The 10,993-nt window shown below is 49.8% G+C and overlaps 1 protein-coding gene across 1 annotated transcript; it reads left to right on the forward strand.

The window, feature by feature from the left end:
- Window positions 1-3,594: 3,594 nt before the first annotated feature.
- Window positions 3,595-9,238, forward strand: ankk1 (ankyrin repeat and kinase domain containing 1). The gene is made up of 8 exons (XM_036537076.1): window positions 3,595-3,841; window positions 4,427-4,709; window positions 5,197-5,348; window positions 5,610-5,659; window positions 5,870-6,025; window positions 6,416-6,537; window positions 6,968-6,998; window positions 7,150-9,238. Exons 1-8 carry the CDS (start codon window positions 3,666-3,668, stop codon window positions 8,424-8,426), a joined length of 2,247 nt encoding a protein of 748 aa, XP_036392969.1. The 5' UTR covers window positions 3,595-3,665; the 3' UTR covers window positions 8,427-9,238.
- The last annotated feature ends 1,755 nt before the right edge of the window (window positions 9,239-10,993 follow it).

Consider the following 10,993-nt stretch of genomic DNA (forward strand, 5'->3'; position numbering starts at 1 on the left):
TTCTCTCTGCAACTCTAGCATGCAGGAAAAGGTTGAATATGCCATGTGGCTCAGTGGCTATCATATGTAATGACAATATTGTTGGAAACTAGACAGGCAAAGTACAGTGAGAATAAATATAGAAAATTAAGTTTGTTTTGGAAATATATTGAATTTTACATTTAAATCAATCCACCTAATCTGATCCCCCTGCCCAAGCAGTCTTTCAGTGAAATGTTGAGCATTTACTTACTTTAAATATGACGTAATATTCTCTCTGATGTCTGAATGGAGGCACAGATTCCATTAATTAATGAACGTTTGATAATTAACTCAATGTGTGTGATAAATTAATGAAGTTAAAGTCATATTTCAAGTTAACGTTGTGCTCCGAAGTTCTCAGGTATGCACATACAGTACTTTTATGTTGAGAACAATGCAGAGTGGTTGGAGTCTGTGCCTGTGTGTGCAGTCATTTATCACTGCCTGTTTAGCTGTGTTAATAAAACAGGCAAACAGCAGCTGTCAGAAGGCAGAGGGGCGCTGTGGTGCCGTTTCACCCTCCGCTAGACGTTCGTCTTTCTAATGTTCAAACACAACGCTTAATTTAACCCCTTCCTGTCCGCCAAGCCCTTTGCAGCCACTGTGAAATAACTGAAAAATTAAATGGAACAAGAGTCTTTTTATATTATAATCAAAGGTTTCAGTTCAGAATGACTTTTCTTCAACCTGTGTCTCCAAATTGTATGACCGCAGCTAAAAATAAAATGGAGTTACAGTTGCTATGTAACTATGTAGCACTGTGTAATTAGTGCTTTCTATACCTTTGCCTTATCATCTTCTTAACAGTATTTTGAGCTTACATTTAACTACATATGCTCTGTTAAATATATTTGCATATGTATTAGCTTGGTCTTGTAAGGTGTTTGGCTGCCAGCCTTACTAATTTGTTTCTTAATACTGAAAGCATTCATTTTTTTTTCATGACCCTATTTTTGGAATTGCTAGTTGCATGTTAATCTGTAAAATTACACCACACTGACTGCAGTTGTGACATGGAGTTCAGGGGGATTAGCGTTAAAGGGCTGCTCATTCATGCCAGCTAATACATAAATATTAGTACTTTCCCACCATAAAAAAACAATATTTTCTACACCGCATTAAAGCACTTATACTAGTGTATTTTTCCTATCACACATGATGCTCCCTTTTCATAGAGCCAACATTCATAAAGATGGTCTTACTGTATGTGTTTACATTATACTGAAGATTGCTGTATTCCTGTGGGTGTGGTTATGATTTGTTTCTGTGCTCTTTGTGGGGGAAATGTGAGGAGGATGGATGTTTCGGTGCACGGTGAGGGAAAGTGCAGTGAGACGGCAGCAGAGATGATTCACAGACGCTGACTTAAGCAGCACCTCTCCGCAGAGAGCAGAGATTTAGGGGACAGAGCGAAATTGTATCAGGGACGATTCCTCTGCGGATTCACGTTACTGAAGGCGTAAACAAAACATGTCAAACTTCGAGATGGAGACGTTGAAGAGGAGAAGAAACGGAGGGAAAAATGAACCAAAGCGAATGTGGAGGAGAATCGGTCATAAATCACCAGCGTGTTAATACCAACCACAAAGCAATCAATAAAAGGCTGCCGACAGGGAGGAGGCAGGAGAGGATATTTCGTGAAGAATGAGGAGGGTTTGGTGCTGGAGTGAAAGAGTGGTGAATTAGGCACAGGCCCACGGCAGGGAGGCCAATGTGAGCGCAGCTGACTCATTTAGAGGGAGAAGCCTTTCTGAGTCACTCTCAGCAGCATTTATCAGCACTCTTTATCAGATAATACAAACAGGCCAAACACATTCACATTCACTGCCATTACCGTAAGAGCAGAGCTTAGCGATCCTTCTGCAAACTTCAGCTGCTAAAGTAAGGGAGAACATTGACCATGAATGGCCTCCTGATGTTCTCATGACACCAGCATTTCTCATGATCATGGGCATTTCCCCGTTTCCAGCTTCATATAGAATAAACTGACACATAACTGGAATATGCATCCCATAAAACAGAGCGGAGGCAGGGGAATAGGCTCAGGCAATAAATGACTCCGTCAATCGCTGACTCAATATGTCAGTCAGGAGACTCAAGGCTTTAGAAGTCCATAAGAGAGAGGATGTAATCATTCACTATACAAACCCATTTGACCCACAAGCAACCCCACACTCGTTCTCATGCAGGGCATTACCAGAGGATGTTTCATCCACAGAATGTTATTTCCTAAATATGCAGGTACCTGCCTTATCTTAGAGAACAGGCTGTGCTTCAGCTGCACAATCAGCTACACCGCAGTCATCTGGGATGATGCTGTGCTTTGACCCTTTTTCTTAGTGCATCTTGCCCTGAATGTTGCACCTATTATAATATGAATTACTGCAGGGAGCCAGGACAAGAGAGCAGGACAGGGAAGCGGGGATGAGGGAGTGGGGGAGTGAGGGAGTGAGGGAGTGGGGGAGTGAGGATGAGGGAGAGGGGGTGAGGGAGTGGGGGTGGGGGAGTGAGGGATGAGGGAGTGGGGGAGAGGGGGTGAGGGAAGCAGGGGAGAGGGGGTGGGGGTGAGGGAGTGGGGGAGTCAGGGTGAGGGGGTGGGGGTGGGAGAGATGGGGTGAGGGAGAGGGGGAGACGGGGTGGGAGTGGGGGAGAGGGGGTGAGGGAAGCATGGGTGAGGGGGTGGGGGTGGGGGAGTGGGGGAGAGGGGGTGGGGGTGAGTGAGTGGGGGTGAGGGGAGCGGGGGTGAGGGAGTGGGGGTGAGGGAGTAGGGGAGAGGGGGTGAGGGGGAGGGGGTGAGGGAGTCAGGGTGAGGGAGGGGGGGTGACGGAGAGGGGGAGCGGGAGTTAGATGAGTACAGAACAGGCAATATTATTAAGCACATTGTCATGTGTGAGACAATGTCGAAAATACTTTTTGAACAACATGAAACACAGCAGGTGAACTCAAAGATAGATAGATAGACAGATTCGACCTAGAAGAGCTAAAAACACAAATGCATTTAATCAAACGCATCACATTTTTTTAATGTGGAATGCCCAAGGCAGGCTCCTGATTGAGCAGCAGGGGTTGCTGAGCAACAGAGTGGACACGCCCCTGACTGACCTCCCCACCTCTATATCTCCAGTGGAATTAGTTCATTCTGCTGCTGTGGGTCTCGGTCACTGTTGGCCAATGACATGTCTGGGATCCAGCCAGGGCAGTGGGGCTCAGTCTGTGCTTGAAACAACTGGTTGAGCCACTCGAGATTTTAATTTAATTGAGTAATTAATTAGTAATAAAATTTATGAAAAATTATGAAATGCATAGGGGAGGAAACACACTAAGCATAAACCACACACTCAGGGATGCAGGCAAATCCCTCCTGGCTCTGAAAGCACGGAGCTGGTAAAGAGCTGGTAAAGCAGGTTTCACCTTCACCTGCAGCGGCTTTTCTTTGCAGAAAACAAAAAAACCAGCCGTGTCACATTGCTATGCAAACAAGCAGCACCTGGACTCCGCCTGCCGCCCAGCACCTTTGAACTGAGAGTTGAAACACGTTCGTTTCCTCAGACACGCAGCAGGCTGTGAGCAGGAGGAAGCCCCAGAGGTGAGGGCAGTCTGCGCTGGGCTGAGCCGAGGACCTGCATCCACACAGCCGGGCCCTCATGGATCCATCCGCTAGCGCAGGCCTGGAGAAGTTCAGGCACTTCGAGAAAGGTGACTTTGAGGCCGACTGGGTGAAGGTGGCGGAGAAGAGCTTCGGACGGGTTTACAAAGTGAAGCTGAAGCTCTGGAGGGAAACGTGTGCCCTCAAACGCTTCTCCGGCACCGCCAACTACAGGTATGTGCAGTAGCATGTGTGACACGGGTGCGGAAAGCATGCACCTGCTGTCACTGTAATTACGTCTGGGGGAGAAGTAGGTCATTGCATGGAAGATGTCATGTTCATCTGAATGAGCTCAGCACAGGAAAGAGTGCTGCATTTCATCTTAAAGTTTAAAGTGCTTTTTCGCAATCTGACTGATCTCTGGACCACTCACTCTGGATTCAGTTAGCCAACTTGTCCTTCACAATTAAAAAATCAGAAACAGTTTTTTATTACTGAAAGTAATAAACAAAATGCATATTTCTATTCAGATGAAAATGACTACATTTGGTTGTAAGTCAAAGTCAAGGAGAAATGTTGATTATGTGGAGGGGAAAATATTCAGTATATATCTGTACTACATGATGGTAGAGTCATGGTACAAGCATGGTACAAGCATTAGACAGTTTTCAAGACCAGTTTCTTCCTCATAAGTGAAGGAAATCCTCAGTTAAAGTAGGGTTTACAATGTTTAGATTGTGAAAAAGTGATAAGCAAAAAAAAAAAAAAGCCAAGAACATGCACCAGCTGTTCAGAATGAACCTCTGTGCTGTCTTCCAGGAGGGTGATCGAAGAGGTGTCCAAGATGGAGAAGATGAAGTTTAATTACATCCTGTCGATCTACGGGGTGTGCAGCGACCCCCCCGCGGTGGTGATGGAGTTCATGAGCGGTGGCTCTCTGGACACCCTCCTCTGCAGCCACGCCCTCATGTGGCCCAAGAAGTTCCAGATGATCCACGAGGTCACCATGGGGATGAACTTCCTGCACAGCATGACCCCACCGCTGCTGCACCTCAACCTGAAGCCGGCCAACATCCTGCTGAACGAGCACCTGCACGTCAAGGTGACCCCGCCGCCTCTCACCTCCGCAGGGCTCTGTCAGGCTCACGGGTCCGACTCGGATCGTCCCGGGTCTGCTTATTGGTCTGATTCAGACTCCCTGTTTACCAGTCACTGAGTTCACAATAAATCCCAGCCATCGATCCCCAGGAATTCAATCAGCGTTTGACCTTAAGTTTGACTCTTAAACAAATGCATGTGTTTCTTTTTCCCTTCACAAAGCTCGGAGTTCTGCAACCACTGCAGCGATTAAGAAAATGTGTGCTTATGTTGATTAAAACACTTGCTTTATTGGGAAGTGAAATTAATGGACAGACGGTGATGGAATCCGGGGTATGAGCTCAATAGGCTGATGAAGAGGGCAGTATCAGCTCCAGTCTGTCAGAGGGTGGATGGTTCCGTTTATGTTTGCACACGTGGGTCTCATCTGATTAACTCCTGCAGGAAGAACACGGCTGGTGTGGATGAATCATTTCTTTTTTGTACGGCAGATTTCCGATTTCGGATTGATTAAATGGGAGGAGTGTGCCAACAAGACGGAGTTCATCGAGCACCTGACTCTGAGAGGAAACCTGAGCTACATTCCCCCAGAGACATTCACTCAGTGCACGGAACCTCCCGGAACCAAATATGATGTGTACAGGTGACTCCCGCCAGCCGTCTGTCCTGATATTCGACAGCCAACTTCCTTCCCGTAGCTCAGGAAGTGAAATTGATGGGGTGATTTCAGGAGAATGCAATGCATGCCTGATATGTGAGCTGTGTAATGACTCATGAGTGCTGGTTAGCACAACAACTTGCTTGCCTTGTTTTGAAATGCAATACAGTGAAACTGATTGGGGAATTCTGTTTCAGAATTTTTATGCTGTTTGAATTGTCCTTAACGATCACTGTGTTATTTCAGCTTTGCCATTGTAGTGTGGGAGATACTGACGCAGAAGAAACCTTACCCAGGTATTCACCGACACACAGCACACTGTATTTAAACCTCTAATCCATGCTGATTTAAACCGGCTCTCTGATTATCAGGTGCACTACACCCAGAGCAGACAGAGAAGCTGTAATCATCCAAATTAAGAGCAGAACCTGGTCACAGAAAGCCGAACTGACTCCTGCTCTGAGAGGCAGCCCCTCCTCTCCTCACTGTTCTGTGTGTCGGCACAGGGGCCAACATGATGGCCGTGTTAATGAGGGTGTCATCCGGGAAACGGCCGAGCGTGGAGAAGGTTCCGGACGACAAGCCGCCGGAATGCGAGGAGATGATCGAGCTGATGCAGCGGTGCTGGCAGCAGCATTCCAACGACCGGCCTCCTTTCTCAGGTAGCCTGCTGCACCAGCACGACCACAACCGAATCTCCCCGCAGAACCAAACCATGAGACATTTTACAGCGCAGAGCTGTCCAGCTGTCTGACTGCTGCAAGGGGATCTCAGTACCCCACACCTCCACGCACCCATCCCCCCCCCCCCCCCCCCCCCCCCCACTCTCAGTAGCAGGCACTTAGGTAGCAGGGATGGTGTGGCTGCAGTGTGAATGTGCTCCTCTGATGAGGACACAGCCCCTCCCTCAGGGGGGAAAGGCTGTGTTCCCAAACAATGACAAGAATCCTGCACAGTCATTGTTCCTCCTCCGAGGCAACAACATGACTTTGCTTCATGACAGTCTGACTTTGTGTTCAGCCCCGATTCCAATGCATATCCTCTTTTTCCAGAAACCATCAGAGAAACAGAAGCGCTAAGCGAAGTTTTAAAGATACCCGATGTCCTCCAGGCCTGTAATGAAGTGGAACGGTCTCACAAACTGGCGTACGCCACGCTGTCCCGTCTCACCAGGGTAAGCACACCCACACATGGTTCCAGCCATGACACTGTGTAATTACAGTACGGACTGCACTCACACTATTTACAGAGGGAGATGCTACCACCTGCAATTAAGGAGAGGACGCTGGAGAAAATGCCAAGGCCCTGCTTTCACTAATACAATGCTCTGTAGTTTCCCATCGTTTAGTGAAATACAACCACCTGAAAGTCTATGCCTGCTACCTGCTTGCCTTGAGTGCATTTAGGTGTCATGCAGGAGTGTCTGTGGTGTCAGCTTAATCTAACATATCCTGATGCGCTTTCAGAGAGGGTATACTATTCTGAATAACACATATGAGTGTTTATTAATCTCTAATCTAAAATAAAAACGTGTCAAATGTGTTCTTCCTGCATTTGTGAACAATTAAAAACATGTTCACTGAACTGTTCACTCTCTTTTGAAGGAAACCAAGGCTGAAACGCCACCTGATTCAGGTAAATACAGGAATAAACTATGAAATCACATTGAATCCACAGCCAGATTATTCTGAATTGCTTGAGTATAAGCGGTCAACAGCAGAAACACCACACTGGCAGACTGAGTGACGCTCCAGGCTTGAATGAGTTTTCTTTACTGGTTTTGCAGGAGAGGAAAGCTCCCTGAATCATGTCATCGGTTTACTGTCAAGAAAGGATTTTGAGAATTTCAGGAAGGCAGTGAGGAGGGAGCATGTTTCGGCGGAGTGTGGAGAAGGCTATTCCCTCCTCCATTATGCTGCGGCCAGTGGGGACCCAGAGTCTGTGCAGTCCGTGCTTGGCCTGGGCGCGGCAGGGGACTCCCAGAACGCCAAAGGATACACGGCACTGATCGTGGCGGTGCTGCGCGGCTTCTACGACGTCTGCTCCGTGCTGGTGAAGGGCGGGGTCGACGCCAACCTGGCGGACGGCGACCGCTGGACGCCGCTGCACTTTGCCGCGCAGAACGGCGATGACAGGATTGCCCGGCTGCTGCTGGAGAACGGGGCGACGGCGGGCGTGGCGGAGAGGGACGGGTGGACACCCCTGCACCTGGCAGCGCAGAACGGCCACGAGGGCGTGATGCGGGTCCTGCTGCCGCGCTCCATTGCCGTCGACGACCAGGAGAAGGATGGCAGGACGGCCCTGCACCTGGCCTCCTCGTACGGCCACCTGAAGATCGCGCAGCTGCTGCTGAACCACGGTGCCGACGCCAACCTGACGGAGCACGCGGGCTGCCACGCCCTGCACCTGGCTGCCGAGGAGGGCCACTTCCGCTTGGCCAAGCTGCTGATCGAGGGCGGGGCCGAGGTCAACCGCACAGACCAGCGGAGCTACAGCGCCCTCCACTGGGCGGCTCTGAAAGGACACACCAGCATCTGCAGGCTGCTGCTGAACCGGGGGGCGGAGGCCAACGGCAGGACCCAGCAGGGCTGGACGCCGCTGCACCTGGCGGCGCTGAAGGGACACCCCAACATCGCTCTGCTCCTGGAGGAGCACCATGGCTCCGTCAACGCGCAGGGTGAGAACGGCTGGACCCCCCTGCACCTCGCCTGCCACCACAGCCAGGAGGAGGCGGTATCGGTGCTGCTGACGGCAGGAGCCGACCCCTGCGTGGCCGAAGACAGGGGCTGGATGCCCCTCCACCTGGCCTGCAACAGCGGCAGCTTCCCCAGCGTCCTGCAGCTCATCTCCCACGGAGCCGACGTCAACGCGCAGAACGCCAGCGGGGCCACGCCCGCGCACCTCGCCGCCCTCAACGGCAGCGTCCCCATCATCAAAGCCCTGCTGCTGAACGGGGCGCGGAAAGACATCCCAGACAGCAGGGGGAGCACTGCCAGGGCTGTGGCACAGAAGGCCCAGAAGGATGAGGTGGTGCAGCTGCTGGAGGCTGACAGCCCCAGCTGATCTGAGCGCTGATCAGTGTCAGGGTTTAAGCACCTGCGTGGAACCCTGCTGTGCGTGGAAAGAACTTTTACCCCACGCATTCAGCACCAGGGAACCAAACTATCACTCCGTATGGACTGCATACGATATGTTTATATGTTCACATTAATTTATTTCTCAGACAATCGTCTGAGATTATTGTTCAACATAATTTCTTAATAATAACAGTCCTACCTGAGGCCATAAAGTATCAGTGTCACCAGAGCTGATTTTTTGTAGTTTCGTGTGTCATTGCATCCTCAGAATCAATTTATATTGATTGATCAACCAATACACCTGTCAATCTCTCAGTTGGCCAGTGAATGACTCAATGATAAAACAAATGATAAACAGCACATCTGCCTTGCCTGTTTAGTTTAGAGACTTAAGGTAACTGAACAAAAATGAAGCCGTAACAGATGGCACCGGGTGACAGTATTATCAGCTGTCACAGCTGGCAGGGAAGAGCATGGGCACCACGACACACTGCTCTGCTCGGATCACCCTGTGAGTCTCCCTCCTGAAACCCGCTGCACCTTGAACCCCGATTCAGTACCTGTGTTTGCTTATTGCACCAAGGGGAAAGCCTTTTATGGCTGCATTTTTTATTACCTTGAAGGAGATGTACAGTGAAATAGGATATGCTGTATAATATGCATTATGTGCTGGCGTGATTCAGTGTTATGAAAACATGCTGTAAGCCTTGAACCTGACCTCCCTCTTCCAGCCAGTGACGCGAGCCTGGCCTGCTAACGGCCCCAGCTGGTGAGTGCAGTGTGTGTTAGATAGCTGCTAACGGCCCCAGCTGGTGAGTGCAGTGTGTGATAGGTAGGGTGAGTGCAGTGTGTGTTAGGTAGCTGCTAACGGCCCCAGCTGGTGAGTGCAGTGTGTGATAGGTAGCTGCTAACGGCCCCAGCTGGTGAGTGCAGTGTGTGATAGGTAGCTGCTAACGGCCCCAGCTGGTGAGTGCAGTGTGTGATAGGTAGCTGCTAACGGCCCCAGCTGGTGAGTGCAGTGTGTGTTAGATAGCTGCTAACGGCCCCAGCTGGTGAGTGCAGTGTGTGTTAGATAGCTGCTAACGGCCCCAGCTGGTGAGTGCAGTGTGTGATAGGTAGCTGCTAACGGCCCCAGCTGGTGAGTGCAGTGTGTGTTAGATAGCTGCTAACGGCCCCAGCTGGTGAGTGCAGTGTGTGATAGGTAGCTGCTAACGGCCCCAGCTGGTGAGTGCAGTGTGTGATAGGTAGCTGCTAACGGCCCCAGCTGGTGAGTGCAGTGTGTGATAGGTAGCTGCTAACGGCCCCAGCTGGTGAGTGCAGTGTGTGATAGGTAGCTGCTAACGGCCCCAGCTGGTGAGTGCAGTGTGTGATAGGTAGCTGCTAACGGCCCCAGCTGGTGAGTGCAGTGTGTGATAGGTAGCTGCTAACGGCCCCAGCTGGTGAGTGCAGTGTGTGATAGGTAGCTGCTAACGGCCCCAGCTGGTGAGTGCAGTGTGTGTTAGATAGCTGCTAACGGCCCCAGCTGGTGAGTGCAGTGTGTGTTAGATAGCTGCTAACGGCCCCAGCTGGTGAGTGCAGTGTGTGATAGGTAGCTGCTAACGGCCCCAGCTGGTGAGTGCAGTGTGTGTTAGATAGCTGCTAACGGCCCCAGCTGGTGAGTGCAGTGTGTGATAGGTAGCTGCTAACGGCCCCAGCTGGTGAGTGCAGTGTGTGTTAGATAGCTGCTAACGGCCCCAGCTGGTGCAGTGTGTGTGCGGTGTGTGTGCGGTGTGTGTGCGGTGTGTGTGCGGTGTGTGTGCGCAGTGTGTGCGGTGTGTGTGCGGTGTGTGTGCGCAGTGTGTGCGGTGTGTGTGCGGTGTGTGTGCGGTGTGTGTGCGGTGTGTGTGCGGTGTGTGTGCAGTGTGTATGCGGTGTGTGTGCGGTGTGTGCGCGGTGTGTGTGCAGTGTTCGGTAGATACATGCAGGTATGGGAAAATGTGTCACAGTCTGAAATTAAATCAGGATAAACTTTTGCATGCGGTAGCACTTTTCACACTGCAGAATTGCAACATTTGGCATTGTATTCTGAGGTACATAAGTTGAATATGTTTATAGTTAACACATATTTTTAAATATGCTTGTTGTATAAAGCTTTTTGCTAGATATCGAGCAAATAAGCTAAGTAGCTAATGAAAGCAAAAAAATTGCACCATGATGGCTTTTGAAAATAAACTTTTAGATCACCTGGTTTTCACTTACTGTTCAAGATACGTGTTATTGCAAGTTATTTTCCATCTTGACACTTTCCACAAACTCCAAAGCTAAGACTGTGTATTTCTCATAGGTATGTGTCTGTAATTCCAGGGCTGATAGCTCATACAGAGCCTGGCTGCAAAGGATCATTGGAAACATACTGTAGGTTGGAGGGAGGAGTTCTTGCTATGCTGTTTGGTATCCATGTGTTGGACCTAGTCATGAATGTGTTACTTTGGCCTATTTACCTGTAAGGTTCTGTATCCACAGGCAGTCCGTGTCTTTGCATGATAGATAACACACAGGTAGCTTTCTGTTTTC

Source organism: Megalops cyprinoides, chromosome 9 (genome assembly GCF_013368585.1).
Source record: "Megalops cyprinoides isolate fMegCyp1 chromosome 9, fMegCyp1.pri, whole genome shotgun sequence".
NCBI classification, from domain to species: Eukaryota; Metazoa; Chordata; class Actinopteri; order Elopiformes; family Megalopidae; genus Megalops; species Megalops cyprinoides.

Coding starts and splice junctions, on each gene's coding strand:
- ankk1 (XM_036537076.1), top strand. CDS start 3,666: ATGGATCCATCCGCTAGCGCAGGCCTGGAGAAGTTCAGGCACTTCGAG. Junction 5,660..5,869: donor GCAGAAGAAACCTTACCCAG/GTATTCACCGAC, acceptor GTGTCGGCACAG/GGGCCAACATGATGGCCGTG. Junction 6,999..7,149: donor TGAAACGCCACCTGATTCAG/GTAAATACAGGA, acceptor CTGGTTTTGCAG/GAGAGGAAAGCTCCCTGAAT.